Below are 19,698 nucleotides of genomic sequence, written 5' to 3'. Positions count from 1 at the left end.
GAAATAGAAACTGCTGAAAAAAACTGATGAGTACCCCTATAAATACCTGTAATCCTCAATTATCGGTGTGCAGTTGGAGGGAAAACTTCCCCCACTGTACCCAGCGCTGTATTGCTCATACTTTACCATATTAAATAATAAATTGATTGCTGCTTGAATATTGGCCTAGTCAAGCTTCTTATTTATAACAATGAAACACACGAATCCTGGAGACTGTGAGGTTCCCCTGAGCTCTGTGCTGGGAGAGGCACTGACATGAGCACGTGGCTTGAGGGGAAGGCAGGCAGAGCTCCTGCTCTCACTAACAACACCCTGCACCTCAATCCCCATGCCACAGCTCTGCCAAACGAGCCAGAGCTTGTGCTGCCTCCTTCCTTCAGCCTCCATCACCCAGCACAGCTCATCTAAGGCTCAGCTGGGCAGCAGAAGGGTGGGAATCTGCAGAAAATGAGCATCACTTGTTTCTCCTAATTTTAACTCCACATTCTGCCATTACTACTTTTTTTTTTCTTTTTTCTTTTTTTTTTTTACCTCAAAAATCTTCTAGAATCGAAACCTGCAAGTAAACAGAAAAACACAGGAAAGCACTCAAGTGACAGCAAAGATATTAGGATGGAAAAATTCAACTTTAAATGAAATGAACCTTCAAACCCAGTAGTTTTTCTTGCTTTTCATATCAGCTGCTCTACACATGTTGCACCCAATAATCAGCTTTTTAAAAGTGTCAGCAACTAACCAGGCACTGTACCTGACCAACACAGCTCCTGGATAAAGCAGGAATACAAGGGCATTACACCCCAAATGTTGATGGAATTCTGACTCTAGGGGTGACACTGAAATCTCCAGGACACTTTCTGCTCAGATATTGGGAATTTAGCAAGCTTAGACTCTTTGGATGAGTGATCCAATGTTTCAGCCATCACCAGCTGCCCAGGAGAGATGGAAAGGGATTTTTTATAGGTATGTGGTGACAGGACCAGGGAGGATGGCTCTAAGCTGAAAGAAAGTAGGGTTAGGTTTGGTATTAAGAAGAAATTCTTTGTGAGGGGCACAGGGTGCCCAGAGCAGCTGGGGCTGCCCCTGGATCCCTGGCAGTGCCCAAGGCCAGGTTGGACACTGGGGCTGGGAGCAGCCTGGGACAGTGGAAGGTGTCCCTGCCATGGCAGGGGTGGCACTGGGTGATTTTTAAGGCCCTTGCCAAACAGAGCCATTCTGTGATTTAAGATTCTACAGCAGAATCCTGTCTGAAGTGAGATGGCAGCAGTACAGAGGCAGAACAGCCCTGCAGCATCCAGGAGGGAAAATAAACCCAGAAAAGCTTTCTCAAAGCATCCTAGGGCAAGAAAGATCCTTTCCAACCATGGCTGCACTGATTTTTTTAGCAGCTTCCTGCCATGAACACTGCAGAATCAATACTCAAGACAATCAAGTCGATGAGAAACATGATAGAATTTTTTTTTCCTTTATCTTGCTGCCACCATGAGACTTTGAGCTTGCTGTAGGGCAAAAGCCCCTATTTGGAAAGAAGCCTTGGTAATTTCAGAAATTCAAGTCATTTGGCTGCATGTTTGTCTCCAAAAGTGCTTTTCAAGCAGAGCTTTGCTGTGCATCATGGTGAGGATGAGCAGATCCTCCTCCAATGTTCATCTCCTTTTACAGATGAGGCCAACCATGAGAGGGCCAAGAATACAAGGGTTAAAGAGTTACAAAAAGTTTCCAAATGTCAACATTTGGTTTACACCCAAATCAGAAATAAATGTCAGGCTAAAAGGAATCAGGGGTGACATTATTATTACTGTAAACAGCACAAGGAAATCTCATCACTGGCCAAGATTTCACAAAGGTATTTGTGAATATTTGCATAGGGTACCTAGAATTTGGATATATCTGTCACCTGGATGTGTGGTATTTATTCCATTCCTGGTTTTCCAGATGAGAAATTGAGACATCTTTGTGTATGCAGAACTAATCACTGACAACCTGGCAGGGAATTCAGCTCTCGAAATAAATCCAGCTGTTACCTGGATGTTAACTTCAGGCAATCTCTGGAACAATAGAAGAGTACAGAAATGTGGCTGATTAGACTGGCAGGAGACTGGCTAGTGGGTTTCTGCAAATATACTCATTTTTCATAGTTTAAAAAAAATTAGTTTTCTAAAGCATAGTAACACTTGATACAGCCAATTCTCCTGAGAGAACTCAGCACAGAAACCATGAAAGATTCCATCTCTTTTGCTTTCTCTTATTACCAATAACAAGCTACAGAATAAATATTTTAAAATGCTACCCCATGTTTCTCTAATTTGGGATGTACAAAGTTCCACGGGCTGAGAGTTAATCTTATTGCTTTTGGGGCAAATCTAAGAGATTTGAAGGGAAAAAAAATGTTTGATATCTTAATTAAGGAACAGTAAAGAATAACACTGGCAGAGAAAGGGTTCTGTACCTTGATGCTCCTTTACTTCAGAGCCCAGTGTGCCACAGACAGCATTCAATTAAATAATAGTCTCAGCAATAAACAATGACAATACACAGAACACCACACAACATCACTCCTTTGGCTCAAAGTAATTCCAGTTTGTGACTGAACAGCTGCTATGCAAAACAAGAAAGCCTTCACATCCTACAGCTGAAAAGGCAGGGAACAAATTGGCAGAGGAAATTTAGATTGCACATCCCTTGTGGAGTGGTTTTATTTCTTGTGCAGTTTGAAAATAGCATCAGTACAACTTTGGTATTCACCTGGAAAAGGCTTAGCTGGGAGAGCAGTCACTGCTTGTCCAAGGGAAGCTCTGTCTGAAAAGGCAGCAATTTCCAACATCTCCAAACAAAACCATTTGAAACAAAAAGCAAACAGAATAATTTGTTCTGGATTTTTTTTTCCCATGGTGAAGCACACCCAAGATACAGTTGTTTTCTCATAGGGATGTTAAAAACAGGAATAATAATAAAATCATGCTGGGAGATGATGATGAGGCACCACAGCAAGGGTTGTGGAGAAACTCACAATCCTGTCTCAAAGGAGTGCTCTGGGAAGATCATATTCAGAGAGCTTTCTACTGCCTGGCCTAACCAAAGCCTTTCCAGTGGTTCTGTTTTCCTCTCCTGAACATTATTTAAGGTAATTTTTACAGGAAGAACAATCAGCCACTGGAACAACCTTCCCAGAGTTGTGTCACTGGAGGTTTAAAAGATTAAATTAGACAGGTTAATGATGATTTTATGATTCTATCACCTCACCTATGCTCCCTTTCCCCAGAAAAAGGCTGGACCAGATCAATCATCTTTTGAGGTGCCTTCCAGCCTGGGCTGTTCTATGATTTTGGGGATTCTCAGAGATTGAAGAGGGACATTTCTATGTGAAAACCAGCAATCAAGCACTTCCTGTGGGACCATTCCTTCTAGAATCACCTGGAATCAACCACTGCCAGAAAGGGAAGATCCTATTGCCTGGATGAGGTTACTGAGGCCAGCTAGCATGGGAGGGATGCCAAACCCCGTAAGAGTACAGAAAACCAGGGAATTACATTAGAATAGAGATTTTGTGAAGTCAAAGAGGTCTCTAAAGGTTGATTTCCTCTGAGTGCAACTCTTATCAAGCAGGAAATTATGTGTTAAAATGATGCAGGTTGATTAAATGCAGCACAAATGCCACTGTCAGTAGTATCAACATAGAGAAGATGGACTCTGCTAAGGTAAAAAACCTCTTCCTCCCCAATTAAAAGCCTAATCACCATTTACATGTGTCTCAAAAAAGATCTGATTGTGTAAAAATTCTATATTACCACAACAACTCAAGTGTTGTGGTAATAGGAGTTCTATTTCACAGAATCATGTGAGTTCTCCACTTCACAGAATCACAGAATTTGCTTTCCTTCCCTTTTTTACCCGTTTTTCCACCTGACAAAAGATAATGTGCCATTACCAATTAGGCAAATACAGGGGAAAAAAAAGAAGTTTCAAGTACATAAACAATATATTTCATAAATAAAACCTGGCTTTCTCTTGCCCATTGGTTTGGTGTGAAACAGAAGCATTTTTGGCAGGACAGCTGAGGAGAAACTGAACTATCTCAAGCCAGTGGTGAAATAATCCAGGAACTGTAGTCAGGATATTGGGAGGCTAAAAAAATTACAGGATCTCACAGTATTTGTGTGAAAAGTACCTAAGGAAGACAGAAGTGAACAGGGAATGAAAAAATTCTCTTTCCCACACTGCTAGAAGGTACTTTTCTTTCTGATCTGCATCCTTGTCCTATCAAACACTGGTCCCTCCCACGCAGGTATTTGATAGACCTGTTGATATTTAATCAAAAGTAGTTCTGCTCCTCTGACACACAAATTCTGTCACCAGAAACCCCTTTGCTATCCCTGTCCTGCAGCTTTACACAAAGCCCAAGCCTCTGGACACAGCCATGGCACCAAGAAAAGCACTGGAGGTTAATTTTAATATCCAGACATTTATACTTTGGGAGAATTTGTTGTAGAGATTGTAAGGCAACCTTTAAGGGTCAAGTAGTCCATGTCAATAGAGACTTTCAAAGCTGAAGTCATTCCTACTCATATTTCTCCTAAAACATAGAATTTTTCATAAATACAATAAGCACAGACAGGATTTTTACAACCACCAATCCATCCTCACTGTCAGACACAGCAGCTGCTTTATCCTCAGGGGAAAAAAAAACCCTTCAGCACAGTTCTGTGGCTCAGTCTGCTGCCCCAAAGGACCTTGCTCTTCAGCCACAGCAGGGTTTACCCTTTAGGATTTTAAACAACAACATTTTATATATATATATATGCATATTATATATATATATATATATTTCGTTTATTCCTTTTTGCTAGCAGCTCATTTTCCCTGTGGGAATAACACTATCTTCTTGACATGCAAAAGTCCAGACTGCACATCCATGGATGGAGAATGAAATGAAGGGGTTCTGTCAGCACAGACGTGTTTGACCCAGCCCAGGATTTGCATCCCCAGCAGTCATGCAAACCTCGCCCTTTATACACTGGGGCACACTGACTCCATGTGGCAGGACACAGAATATGCTTCAGACATTCCTTTTGCTTTTTCTTGCACTTCACACAACCTTGAGTGTGGCTGTGAACTTTGGAAATAAATTTTGGGAACAGAAGGAACAGAATCCATACTTTTTTTTTCCCGTGAGAAGCGGCGACATGGGGATGAAAGAATTCATGAATTGTGTTGGTAACAGTGTTTTTCACACAAATACTCACCAGGAACACACAGTAAAATACAAAGGCTATATATATATATATATATATATATGTATATATATATAAAAAGAATGCTTTCTCAAATGTTTATTACAGGATGAAATAAGTCTAATTGAAAAAAATTCACATCCTGAACTTCATCAAAGGGGACTGATTGCTCTTCAGGCCTATTAGCTAAAAGCAAGATTGAAAGAGGAGGTTTTAAAAATTACATAAAACTGTATCACATTCTTCTTTCAGTTTGTAATTGGTTTGATTGAAACTTGGCTAGAAGACCATAAAAATTTGCTTCAGTATTAGCTCTCTGGCTCAAATAGCACTATCACTGTCTGATGGGTACATGGTTTTTCCCATGACTAAAATGGAAATAATTGGTAATATTTTCTTCCACACCACACTCATGCCCACCCCAAAACCCCAAATTCCACCTACTTTACTGATGTTGTTAGATACAAGACCTAAAGAAGATAAGAAACAAAGACAATTCCTGTTTTGCCCCTTTGTGTCTTCACATTTCAGTCTCTACCAGCTGACCACAAGGACATTCCACCCATTGTGAACAAGGTCTTCAGATGCCATTTCCAGACTTGGAAAGAAGTGTCATGGTATGGCTGAAAGGGTTTTTGTACATCACAAGTGCTGCAAAATTTAGGATTTCCCTGCTTTGGTTAAGGTGTGTGATGATTCACCTGTCAAATCTCAATCTTAGTGCACAACTGCAAGGGGGTGCTAAATTTGTGGTGACATTTTTTTTTTCTCTCCCTTTCTGTTATTTTTTAAGACAGTGCAAGGTCTAGAGACAGCTTGAGAACCTCAGACCAGGGTGTTGCAGGGTGATCTGCCAATTTCAGCTTAAATTTCATTCTATAAACGATGAAATTCAATTCCCATCTTTGTTTGGTATCCAGCAAACAATCCTAGTAGAAATTTTCCAAAGGTCTGTGTGTTTTTTCTGTGTCTCTGAGTACTGTCCATGCCCAAGTATAAATTAGTAGCTGTACATCTGCTGCTGCTGCTGCTCTGTCTGGACGGGCTGCTGGCCCGGCTGCTGCGGCGCGGCCGGCGCCGGGGGCTGCAGCACATCAGTCTGAGGCACTGACCTCCAGCTCAGGGGGTGCTGTTCTGTCATCTGGGGGTTCCCCAGGGGAGCAATGGAGTTCACCAGGGTGGTCAGGTTTATGAAATGGGCCACGGACTGGGGGTTGGGAGCCTCGGGCTGCGGCGGGAGCTGAATGTCGCTCTGGCGGTTGTGCAGCACGGCCGAGCCGCTGACGGTGTCGAAGGTGACGGTGAGGATGGAGCTGTCCAGCTGCAGCTGCCTCTCTGGGGGACACAGGTGGCCCACGGCCACGGGCTGCAGGTTGGTGAACTGGGTGCCAGCTGCCGTGGTGATGGGGGTCACGGTGATGTTGGTGAGTCCCACCGAGCTGGAGGGGGCTGAGACGTTCGGGTCGCTGAGCGTCACCACCACCTGAGGACAAACACAAAGGTCACTGAGTGTCACCACCACCTGAGGACAAACACAAAGGTCACTGAGGGTCACCACCACCTGAGGAGAAACACAAAGGTCACTGAGCGTCACCACCACCTGAGGACAAACACAAAGGTCACTGAGTGTCACCACCACCTGAGGAGAAACACAAAGGTCACTGAGTGTCACCACCACCTGAGGAGAAACACAAAGGTCACTGAGGGTCACCACCACCTGAGGAGAAACACAAAGGTCACTGAGGGTGACCACCACATGAGGACAAACACAAAGGTCACTGAGCGTCACCACCACCTGAGGACAAACACAAAGGTCACTGAGGGTGACCACTGCCTGAAGAGAAACACTTCAGCCTTGGAGATTCTGAGTGACCACCAAATACCAGGGAAGTGCTGGTGGGCTCATATGGTGCCAGCAAGAGAAGCCACACACAGATGGGAAAGTAGAAAACTTGGAATGTACCAACTTCCAAGTGCAGAAGTAAGATGGTGATGGGAGAGAGGGATATGCAACATTGAGAACAAACAGACAAATTAACTTTCATTCTTTTAATCCCAGCTTCAGCCAGACAGTGATGTCTAGCAAACAAACTGATGCTAACACCAGAAGGAATAAAACAAACACGAGGAGCTTACTGGTCCAACTTCTTGGGTTTTTAAACCCATCTTTGTGTTACCACAATTTATCCAGTCACCTCCAAATGTTCCAACCACTCTTTTGTGATGTTTTTCTAATGAAAAGAAGGGTTATCCCTCTAAGCAATGCCACCCATCACCCTCCTCCTGCAGCTCACCTGTTGGATGCTCTGTACAGCTGAATTGGTTTCATCTCCAACATTCCCTGTGAATTCACCTTCCTTCTCTGTGTATTCACTGAAGGCAGGGTCCTCAGGCACTTGAGCTTCTTCCTCCTCACCTGACTTTTGTTTTCTTTTCTGGCCACTTTTAGGAGCTTTTATGTGCTGCTTCCCTTCTGGTAGTTCACCCTGTTCCAAGGCTAATTCCGGCTGCAGCAACACATTTCCAAACAAAACATCAAGTCCTTTTGCTTAGTGAGGTTCCAAGTAAGAGACAATCACCTGAAGCTGGTTTATTGTCAGTTCTCAAGCAAAGAAACAAACTTTAGCAAAATCCTGACTCCAGGGATTGAGACCTCACCCTGTAATTACATTCTGTTATACAACCAAGCAGATCAGCAGCTTGTGGCTGCTTGGACATGTTCCACTGGGGCTGACTCTCTAAAAAAGCACATTCCTCACCCATCAGCCCACGCCCAGCTGTGTTCTGTACTCAAAAAGTGCTGTCCCACCTCCCCCTGCAGCAGGCCTGGAGCTCACCTGAACAATCCCAATTGAAGAGGCATCAATGGTGGTTGTCTCTGGCAGCGGCTCTAAATCATCAATCCTCACTGAAAGAATCTGAACACACAGAGGTGTCAGCTGCAAACCACAGTCAAACAGCACAGCATTTCCCTAGTAAACCCCATCACCAAGCAAAAGTGATGTAATCTAACACTCTACACATAGTAATTAATACAGGGAGTTAACTGTGGCTTTTTAAAATAACCTTTTGGCATATCATCTTTTCCCTCTTGCTGAAATCCAGCAAAATTTAAACACAGTAAAAGAACATGTACATTTTCATATTCTAGACAGAACATAACCCTGTGGGACATGATGAATTCTACAGAAAACAACATGTTTGGAAAAAAAAAGTATTATGTTAGCATTTCAATTTATAAACCTATCAACCGTGTCCTATTTCATTATTTTCAGATGAATCTACACATCTCAGCTCATCAAAGAATAGAAACAAATTGCCCCCTGGATTTCAGATATGTAGCTGCATTTTAAATCCTTGAATCAATAAACAAAGCATTTTGTTGACTTCCTTCACAGTCATAATGATAAAACAGCAAAGTAATGCTAATGAAAAATTGGTAGTTAAAAAAAAATTTTAAAAGCCTCAAAGGGAACAGACAAGCCTTAATCAAACCTAAACAGGAAATGCTGAGAAGAAACACAATATTTAGAACCCAGAAAAAACCCTGCTGGAGTCAGACAAAACATCCCTCTAATCCACATTCTCTCCAGTCAGCATTCATCTTTAATACTGAGAATAATTTTGCATCGTCAGCAGATGCTGCCATCACCTCTCTATTCACCACTCCTTTCAGATCACTTCTGAATACAGAGAACACAATGGGAAAAAAAGAATCCATTATACTCACTAATGGATGGAGACAAAACATGAAAAAACATATATTTAAGCCGGGGTAGAAAAAGAAAAGAGATTTAAATAATCAAACTTCATTTTTAGGGACTGAGAATCAGATAGTGAAATGGCTGATTCAGTTATGTCCATGTTTCACAGATACTACTTAAAATTCGGCCCAAAACAGCAGGAAAAAGAGAGAGGGAAACACAGCAATTCCTTTCAAGTCACCAAAGGCCATAAACATTCTTTTAAAAGAAAAAAAGATTAAAAAATTCCACTCAAACTCACTCACCTCTGGGTGTTTACGCCTCATGTGTCGACTCATGGATGCCCTGGTAGAAACCTTTGTGCCACACAGCTGACAGCTCTGGGCTTCCACCTTGTCATGGGTGAGCTGGATGTGCTTCTGCAGCATGTAATCAGTGACATACTTCTTATCACACACTGAACACGTCCACTGTTTTCCTACTGGTGGCAGAGGGAAGGAAGGAAACCCAATGGATGAGCATCAGATTGCCAACGCCTCAAGGAGAGCAATAATTGATGTTTGGTAACAGGATGTGCAACGTTAGTTCCAAGAGTGGCCAGTCCAAATCAAAATTAAGGAGCAAAATTAAGGTATTTTTGCTGGATACTGCTTTTTAGAGGGTTTACCTGTATGAATCAACTTGTGAGTCTCCATTGTGTTTCTCTCGCTGAACGTCTTGCCACAGAGCTCACACATGAAATCTTTGATTCCTGCATGAAAAGCACATTTGGCACCTGTGAAAGCAGCCTAAAGGAATCTGGGACAATTCTGAGGTTTTTATTAGTAACATTAAAAAAATTAAAACCACAGACAAAATAAAGGCAGAAGCCTACCTTCACCAGCTAATTTTAGCTAAACCATTCCACTATATCCAGCAGAAAATAAATATCAGAGAAACTGATATGGGAAGTAAAATTTTGTTTTGGGAAATCACAACCTGAACACTAACTTAAAACAAACCCAACACTGTAGAGCCACCCTAGACCAAGAACCTAAAATAGAAAGCAGAACTTGAAATCAACTAAACTGATTTATTTGTAGAACAAGTGGTCCTGGCTGAGGACAGGACAAAATCTCACATTTCAAAGAGCAGAACATGCATATTTTGTTAGTTTTTGTCATACTGTCTGACTGCTCTAGGTAAGAATTCTCTTGGGAAAGATTTAATTGACTCAGTGCAACTTTTGTCCATCTTTGGAGCCCTCACCTGTGTGTCTCTTGTAATGTTTCAGCATGTTGACTTTCTGTGCAAATTTTCGGTGACATTCCTTGCACTCGTATTCCTTAATCCCCTTGTGCAGCTTCATGTGGTGACGAAGGGCATGTTTTGTCTTCATTCCTGCAGGCAGAAGGCACAGGACACTTAGTCCATCACTCCCACCTTCAGGGGAGAAATCAGGCTCATGGTGTTAACCAACAGCTCTATTTTATATTTGCTGCAAGTTCACAGTTGCATATTTTTTATTGTTTATGTTTCAATGCACTTCATCATTATTATTTAATTCCAGAAAAAAAAGCTCTGGAAAACATCTGAGTAATCACTAATAGAGAAACAGTAGGGACAAGCATCCTTAGAGGTGTCAGACTTACTACTGTCTTTTACTAAAATACCAGCTCAGACTTGTTCAAGTTGTAACATGAGAAATTAAAAAAGTCAAAGCGACTTTGATTCTTCAGGCTCTTACAGAGAGATATTACTCTATCTTTTAAGCCTGTAGACACCCCAGAATGAAAAAAATCAACTTGCATTCCCTTTTGTGCTGCAAATTGGGCATTCCTCAACTTGACAGAAACAAATGCTACTAAAATTAGTGTTGTGTTATAGCCCATGAAACCAAACTGTACAAATTTAGGGCAGCTCACGTAACAACAATGCTCCTGATTAATACATTTTTTACCTCTTAAAAATGCAGGATTTACGGCACTGCCACTGTTCTCAGTATGGCAGTTGTTTTAATTCAGATATTCACCTGTTACTCAGTATCACAATGAATGGAAAACAAGGCATCAGACATACCTTTGCCACACTCTGCACACAAGTATTCTCGGATATTATCATGGACTCGCATATGTTCTTTTAACATGTCTTTTCTAGCAAATGATTTGCCACATTGCTCACAAGCATGACTTTTTACACCTTGAAAATAAATTTAAAAGACAACATAAACAAAAAAAAATGTTAATGAGTAATGTGCATCTCCTAAAAATTGATTAAAGTGGTGAATTAGAAGGCAACAGCCCACCTATGCTGACAAGCACACCTTTCATGGATATTGTAGCCCAAAGTAAATGAGAAGACTTTGAAGAGAGAGAAAAGCTGGAGTTTTGTGTGAGAAAAAACAGATAAAGCCTGAGGTAGGAGAAGACTGAATAGCATGAAATAGTAATGAGCTGTTAAAAATGATTTTGCAATAGCAGGTTTCAGCCTGTGTAATGGTGAGAAGGTGGCATGGATAAGAATTTGGGGAAGAACAGAATACAGAATTAGGTGAATCCTGCAAACATATTAACTAGGACTTTGGATTGTGTATCCATATCAAATCTCTTCATTAATATTACCTGCTTTGGAAAACTGGCTAACGCTAGAAGAATAAATATTTTATTTGTCTTATTGTAACATAGAGTGAAAATCCTCTAGCAAAAAAAAAAAAAAAACAAAAACAAAAACAAAAACAAAAAAAACAAAGGCAGGCATGGGCAACAGAAAATTCTCTTTGGTATTGATAATTATAAAGAAACAACATTTTTACCTGTATGTATAAGCTTATGTCTTTCCAGATTTCCTATACTGTTAAAAATCCTCCCACAGATTTCACATGGATGGATGTATCTGAAACCAAAGAGACCAAAAACTGTGATTCTTCTCTTGAGGCAGAGGTGATTCTCAGGCATCTCTGTCACTAAGTGTATTTCATTTGCTAATACCAATTACTCCAAAAGTTCCTTGAAGCACAAGTTTTTCTAAATGAGCCTTAAGAAACCCCCAGGTTGACTGCAAGCTTGGAGCAGTCTGGCATTGCTATACACTCATTTTTTTTTCAAAACCATTTATTAAAATCACCGATTTACACTTTGCAAAGCCCAAACTGGAGGGCTACTGACTCATCAATCCGTGTGAAGCCAATCACCAACAACACGCATTTCAAGCTCATAATAAACATTTTAACCCCAATTTCACAGATATTTTAGCACAGCCAAATTCCCTAAGAGCACCCCAGGTGGCAGAACCATTAGAACTCCAAGCAGGCAGCTCTTCTCAGTGGAACAAGCCTTACTTCTGCACATTGGGGTCGGGCAGGTTCTCCCTGTGGATGACCATGTGCGCGTGGTATGTGGCCTTCAAGGCGAAGCGCCGGTTGCAGATGCTGCAGCCATAACCCTTCTCCTTGTGCACGTCCATGATGTGCTTCAGGTACTCCTTCCCTCTGCCAAAGGTCAGCTGGGGAATGAACCAATAGTGAATGCAAGGGGGAAAAAAGTCCTCTTGCACAGCAATGAGCAGGTAACATGGAGCAGACATAAATATCCTGTGTACCATTAAAATCCTGTGTGCCACTGGATGAAAAACCTGTGACAGCTGGGTTGAGGCCTCAAACTCTTTAGATATTACAAGCATGCTGCTACAGGACAACAACTGACTCAATTTCTCTGGATGGAGATGGTGTCTCCACTTCTGCACAAGAAGAGGACCTTGGAGTTGTTTGTGCACTGAGGAACAGCCAGGTTTAAACTGCACCAGCTCACCTTGACTACAGTGAGCAGTTTTGGTCACCACAGCACAAGGATGATATTAAACTACTGGAGAATGTCCAGAGAGCTACAGAGATGGTGAAGGGTCTGCAGGGGAAGCTTTGTGAGAGCCACTGAGGGTACTTGGTCTGTTCAGCCTGAAGAAGAGACTGAGGGGAGACCTCACTGCAGTCACAGCTTCTTGTGAGGGGCAGGCACTGATCTCTGCTCTGTGCTGACACTGACAGGACTAGGGGCAATGGCCTGAAGTTGTGTCAGGGCAGGTTTAGGTTGGATATTAGGAAAAGGTTCTTCCCCCAGAGGATGGTTGGGCACTGAGCAGGCTCCCCAGGTTCTGGTCACTGCAGCAAGACAGAGCTCAGGGAGTGTTTGGACAATGCGCTCAGGCCCATGGTGGGATTCCAGGGGCTGCACAGAGCCAGGAGCCGGACTCAGTGAGCCCTGAGGGTCCCTTCCAGCTCAGATTATTCTGTGATTCTGTAAGAGTGAGGAGATCACAGATGGAGGAAATGCCTGCTGGGCTCTAGGGGCATGGTGAGCTCCTGCACCAGCAGCTTTGGCAGCAGCTCCTGAAGAGCTGGAATTTCCAGGCACTGCAGGGCAGTGACTCTGGCTCAGCTCCTGGAGGGGCTGCAGCTGCAACAGACAGGTGCTGCACTACTGAGCTCCAGATGTGCACATCCAGATGTGCTCCAGCATGCCAGGGTGAAGTGCCATACTGACATGGTCTTTTTCTCTAATTCTGGACCTAGTCAGGGCATTTCTACCAGCACTGCATGGCTTGGTGAAGATGTACTTTGACACCAAGTAAACCAGATGTTTAAGAGCTCAGAAAAGAGATTTCTCCAAGACTTATCTGTATTTGTTCTCCCTCTGGCTGTTCAGTGCCCCCATCTCCTCACATCAAATCCCATTTCCCACAGCTGTGCCCTTACACAACTGTTTATTTCACAAACACCTGCAAAAGCACGAAAAAACCCCCCAATTTCCAAAAAGATCTTTCTGATTTGAATGGTCCAACTGCCCTCACTTGGAAGCACACAATTTTATATTGTTTATGTACCCAAGAAGTGCCAGGCAGGAAAATCAGCACAGTGAAAGCAAGAACATGATGAACTGCTGTGACACCACAACTTCACATGTTTACTGACACAAAATTAAAATCAGTTTGCACTGAAAACCATTCCCCAGACAAGAAAACGGAAATATTATTATCTCCAGGTCTTTAAATGAAGGTAAATTAAGAACCTCACCACATTAAGTGTGGGCTGTGAAATAAGCTCTGATTTCCAGGATCAATTCAGTGGCTGAACAACCAAAAATCCCCTGTCCCTGTGTCAGTTTTGCTGTTCTCACTTGAGTGGTTTTGCACCCCACCTGCCCCAGCACAGTGGGGTTACCCAGGGAGGGCACAGAGTCCTTAAGGACCCATTATTATTTCTTTAGAAAATGGCAAAAGCCACACAGTGAGAGGTTTAAAAAGTCTTCCCCTCTCAGCTGAGTGAACTCCATTCCAGCAGCACTTCCAACACCATCCTGTTTGCAATGGAGCAGGGTGAAAATAAGCAGTCACTCTGAACATAAGCAGCAGTCTTACTCCTCCAAACTGGATATCCACTAAAAAACCTTCTGACCTCAAAAAATTAATCAATTTGTGGACTCTATCAATCAGAAATGCTGCCAGTTGCACATAATTAAAAGGCAGTTTGAGATGTGAGTGTTCCTTTATTGGTCCTTCCTCCAGAGTTTTGCTGGTTTTCTTCCTCACAGGAAAAAGTGAATGTGTCTGTCTTTCCTTTTTTTAGTGTTTATCATCCCCCTTACTGGACACCACCTCAATTCTTATGGAACAGCCTCAGTTCACAGATCAGAGGTAACAGCACTGCAGAAGACAGCAGACCTGAGAACTTGCCTTCTCTTTGAGAGCCTTTAATGTTATTTAAAATTCTGAATTATTTATAAATTCCTCCACTCCCTCCCCCATCCCAAAACAAGTTAATTTGAAAGTATTTAAAGCTACCTGGCACCTTTTGCAGCTATACTTGTGAGGCTCTAAATCTGCACTTTCATCAGAGTTGTCATCGTTTTCCTCTGATGAGATTCCAATTTTACCAATGAACTCTTCCCTCTGGTGATCATCCATTAGGGCTATGTCCTGTGTAAAGTAAAGGGAAAGAATATTTTCTTTTAATAGATTAAACTTCTTCAAAAAGTAAGGCCTGGTCACCTTTTGCTTCCATGTAGACTGCTTTGCATTAACTGCTGTGATATTATCTATTTAAAATATCCTCCTGCTTCATTCAATCCAGAGCTTCTCAGTCCAGGACCACATAAGGAATAACTTATTCAAACAACTAATATTAATTTTTTGACATATAAAAGGAATTTTAATGTAAAGAGACTCAGCTGGTACAGTATTACATCATTAAAAGCATCTTTATCAGCACCACTGAGTGGTACAATTCCCTTTTAATTTTATTTAATTCCTTACAATTCAGTGTTGGCAAAACAATCTGATTATTAACACAATACCTTAAAATGGACATGAATATGATCTCTCAGCACATCCACCCTGAAAAATTTACGTCCACAGATCTCACAGGTGTATTTCTTGTCTCCATGTGTTAGAAGGTGTTTGTTCATGTTGCTCCTACATGAAAATACCTAAAAGGAAAAAAGAAGGAAGAAAGGATTTTTGGATCATGTCCAGCAGGGCTACAGTTCTTTGAAACCTATCCAGTGGAGAGCACAGAACACATTTACTGTCACATTTACTGTCTTTTTTTATTCCTTCTGGCCAGAAACATGCAGAAGCTCCTGTTAACAGTCTGCCTCAGAACTGCTGGCATGGCAAAATCCAGGGGCAGAGTTCCAAGGAACTGACTGAAACTAGCCATTTGTCAGGGCTGGACTTCCAAAAAAAAGCTGCAGCAGAATTATACAGAGTAGAATTTGAAACATTTAGACAGTGTCTTTTGAATCACCAATGCTCCGTCTATCTCTAAAAAACTATAGCCACAAAATTTACCTTGACTGGTATGAAACATATCCAAAGCATCAAAATCAGAGGTCTACACATCAGCTGAAGAGTTCTTGAGTGCCTTTTGCACCATGAATCATTAAACATTTATAAAATGACAAGTTAAACCCACACTCCTTGTGACAACAGTGACTTATGATCATGAGTGTTGAACATCCAAATGCAACCATGCCATGACTACACCATGAATTCACTTTTATTCCCCATGAAAGAGGATTCCCAATGCACACAATCAACTCCAGCTGTTTACAACCAGCCAGAAAAGCTCCATTTTAAGTAACATAAGCCATGAGATTCCACTGACACACACAGTGGCCGTGTGACACTCTCCATTGTGCTGGGTGTCCTGAGGAAAGTTCAGGTCTGAAATGCACTTTTGCTCTCATCTCTGTGCTAACAGCTCCCACCATCCATGGCCACGGTGGGCTTGGATAAATAATGGAGCTACAGGTGGTTGAAGAGGAATGTCCTGACTGGACTTCACACCCTCCTTGGGCAGCTATTCCAGAGCTCTGCCACACTCAGTGTGAGGAATTTCTTCCCCATGTTGAGGTGGAATTTGTTGTGTTTTATGTCCTCTGCTCCTTGTGCCATTGCTGAGTGTGGTATTCACATTCTCTGAACAGAGAGACATAATTCTCTCTCCCAGGATTTTGCCTAGAGAAACACAGAGAGAATAGAGATAAGAATTGTTTTCTCTTCTTCTCTCTGTGCTTCTTCAGGCAAAATCCTGGGAGAGAGAATCATGTCTCTCTCTGTTCAGAGAATGAGAATACCACAGTTGAGCACCACCAAAAAGAGTCTGGCACCATCCTCTGACACCCCTTGGAGATATTTAAATGGATGGATGGATGGATCCCCTCAGTCTTCTCCTGTCTGGACTGAACTGCAGCACCCTGGAGCCCCAATGCAGAGCCTCTCATGGCACACTGGCACCAGCTCCTACCTTCCCACACACAGGGCAGCCCGAGGGCTCCTTCTTGTAGCGAACCATGCTCTCCGTGCTGTGCTCAAAGTCTTCTCTCTTCACACGCCTCACCCCTTAACACAGCAGTCCCCATCAAAAAAAAAACAAAACAAGAAATAAACCATGGCTTTCCACTCCAGCCTGCAGGCCTGCTCACGAGGAGACTGGGAAGAAGAGTGAAACACTGCGAAGGGCCTCAATGCAGGGTTGAATTGGTAACAAAAGGGTGATTTCTAAATTAAAATGTGTTTTAAGAATACAGAAGCAGTCTGCCAAAGTGATGTGTTATGGCTTATTGGTTACTAAAGCAACTGTAAAGTGACTGAAAACACTTTTGGCAAAAACATTTTTGTCAACATCAGGAAACAGGCAGATTTAGTAGGCCTTGGCACTTCAATCTGGTATCTGGCCCAGAAATTCACCCTCACTAAGAAAGAGAGGAGAGGAAATCTCTAAGGAGAGATGCAACCATCCAGCATCAGCTGTAATGCTCAGAGAGGATTTCAGACCTCTTTCTCTGCTACTTTCAGGAGGGCAGAGGGCTCCTGTTCTTCTGTGACAGCTGAAAATGAGACACTGCCAGTGTCATACAGCCCCTTGTCCTCTGGTTCATGACACAAAATAAACAATCTGGCTGCTTTTTTTAAAAAAATCACTTTTGGTTTTATCATCTAAGTCACTAACCACATTCTAATACATGTTGAGCAATGTACCAACTTTTTCCAGTCTTTGAGTACCTGTAATATCCTTCAATGCTTGAGATTTTGAACAGCAAACTCTCAATCTCATTTTCATATATTCTCAAGTGTTTCAAAGATAACTGCTGACACTGTATTTATGTAGTAGTCACTCTCAGCTGTACATGGCAAGTTAACTCTCTGCCTTCAGATTTTCAAGTTACCACACAAGTTTTAAAAAAGGAAGAACAGGATGCAAAGAAAGAAAAATACATCATTAAAATCAGCCATTCTAAACTGCTGCATAATAAGCCATGCAGCTTCCACAAGACTGTTAACAGCTCTGGACCCTCTACTGTTATTTTTCATAAATGAAATCCCACCATCCACGACCCACGCACCCTGCCACTAATTTTTTTCTGAAACTTGAAACTCCTGATCAGGTAACTGATTAATAAAAAGACAGCCACCATTCAAGAAGATCTAGTGCACACTAATGATTTCCTTAACCTGCCCACCTGCACTGCTGTTTCAGGAGAATTAATTAGGTTGATCTGCAGTAAATTTACCTTCCAAGTGCCGCCTCTGATGGTCCAGCATGACATCCTTCCTGTAGAACATCTTATTGCAGATCTCACATGCAAACTTCTTATCTCCATGCTTTTTCTTGTGTTTTGAAAGGTTGCTGTTTGTGGAGAAGAATCTGAAACACATCTCACACTGGAATGTCTTGTCATCTGTAAGCAAGAGAAACCATGCAGCTCTTTAGAGCTGAAAACAGCTTTTGTATGTTTGTGAGACAGGTGGTTCTTCTGCTGGATCTGGGTTTTAAACATGGAATCCATCACTCTGCTCTAAGGGCAATTACCTGTGTGATTCTGGACTGAACATTATTGTGGGGCCATAAAAGTAACCAGGATAGCATTTTGTGAGCATAATATCACAGCAGAAATAATATGAGTAACCACAAGGGATGGCTGTGGGAGAAAAGCACAGGTTGGAGTGATACTAAGGGAAAAATATTTAGAGACTACTGCAAGTATAAAGCTGGAGACAGCTGAAGAAAACTGCAATCCCAAAAAACTACAAATTACCACTAATACTGGTCCTGTACCTAGTTCCTCTGTTTCAGAGGAGTGAGGTGGAACTTAGTTTTAGGGAAAAAAGTTAAACAGAGATTATCTGTGAACACAGGAAACACCAGTGAGGATATTACACAGGTGAGAAGGAGATAGTAAAAAAACCCAATTCCTAAGTGGACATGTTGCTCTATAGATTATTGGTCATTTCACTTTTCTTATCAAAAACCCAGGTTGCTTGTTATGATGATGACAAAAACCTAAATCCCTACTCTTCTTCTGTAGTTCCTCTGCTGAGATGGATTTGGGGACATCTTCCCAGAATGGAGCAGAGATGCCAGAGGAAGAGTTATCCATTCTCACCTGTCCTGCAGTTGTGGAATTCCAGTGCACTCTCTATCCGAAAGGCCTTTTCACACGTGGTGCACTTGTATCTGTACTCACTGTCCACCTGAGGATCACAAACAAGAAAAGCCAAGTCACAACTGACAGAGAAATTCTAAACCTCAAATACCTCTTCAGTTTTCTGTCCTTTCCAATCTTTAATCCTTCAAGAGGGCATTTATCTACACACTGGTGCAAAATTCTGATGCTGTATTATCTTGCCATGTTCCTATATCTGAGCTATAAAAATCCCCAAAAATTATGCTCCTGTGTGGATGTGGAATACCTGGTCCAACACAGACACAGAATATTTGAGAAGCAAGATGTGATCTGACCCATCTTCCAGAAGAGGTGGCAGCAATCTGAGAGTTAAGGGCCCTGGTGCCAAGCAACAATGGAAATTTTCACTAATAAGGTGCCACTACAGGTGTGTTTAATATTTCTATAGCAGCAGCATCTAAAGGCAGAGTTCACACATTAAAGGAATGAAAAATGGGGAGAAATCAAACAGGACAAGCAAACAAGAACGGAACAACCCTATTTAGCAGCATAAATCAGATCACACCTCTGTATCATGCAGGTCCAGCTAACTCCAGCTTGTTTTGCTGGAATTGATGCCTGAAAGCAATTTTCTATAGAAAAAGGGTTTGCACATGCTCCAAAGCACTTTTCAAATGTGTCAATTATTCTAAGATGTTACCATCCCCTCTCTGTCCTTTCTCACTCCCATGGGATACCTGCTCACATGAGCAGGGCACGCTCACACCTGGAATCTCACTGTGCCTCTGCACATAAACCCTGCAAGAGCCCCTTCCACTCACTTCATTC

General features: G+C 42.1%; 1 protein-coding gene across 1 annotated transcript in view; it reads right to left on the bottom strand.

Annotated features, from left to right (window-relative positions):
- Positions 1-2,438: 2,438 nt before the first annotated feature.
- PRDM15 (PR/SET domain 15) overlaps positions 2,439-19,698 on the bottom strand; it is a 33,670-nt gene continuing 16,410 nt past the window's right edge. Inside the window, exons 12-25 of the mRNA XM_031062149.1 lie at positions 18,850-18,937; positions 17,977-18,144; positions 16,710-16,804; positions 15,256-15,387; positions 14,744-14,878; positions 12,249-12,412; positions 11,724-11,803; positions 10,991-11,110; positions 10,181-10,312; positions 9,600-9,683; positions 9,238-9,413; positions 8,066-8,146; positions 7,523-7,735; positions 2,439-6,711 (exon numbers count right to left, since the gene is read on the bottom strand). Coding sequence (XP_030918009.1) covers positions 6,229-6,711; positions 7,523-7,735; positions 8,066-8,146; positions 9,238-9,413; positions 9,600-9,683; positions 10,181-10,312; positions 10,991-11,110; positions 11,724-11,803; positions 12,249-12,412; positions 14,744-14,878; positions 15,256-15,387; positions 16,710-16,804; positions 17,977-18,144; positions 18,850-18,937 — 2,151 coding nt within the window. The 3' untranslated portion in view covers positions 2,439-6,228. The remainder of the gene's footprint in view (positions 6,712-7,522; positions 7,736-8,065; positions 8,147-9,237; positions 9,414-9,599; positions 9,684-10,180; positions 10,313-10,990; positions 11,111-11,723; positions 11,804-12,248; positions 12,413-14,743; positions 14,879-15,255; positions 15,388-16,709; positions 16,805-17,976; positions 18,145-18,849; positions 18,938-19,698) is intronic.

This window comes from Geospiza fortis, unplaced genomic scaffold (genome assembly GCF_000277835.1).
Source record: "Geospiza fortis unplaced genomic scaffold, GeoFor_1.0 scaffold17, whole genome shotgun sequence".
Taxonomy (NCBI): domain Eukaryota; kingdom Metazoa; phylum Chordata; class Aves; order Passeriformes; family Thraupidae; genus Geospiza; species Geospiza fortis.
Note: the sequence above shows the minus strand (reverse complement) of the source record. Positions and strands in the feature narration are given on the sequence as shown.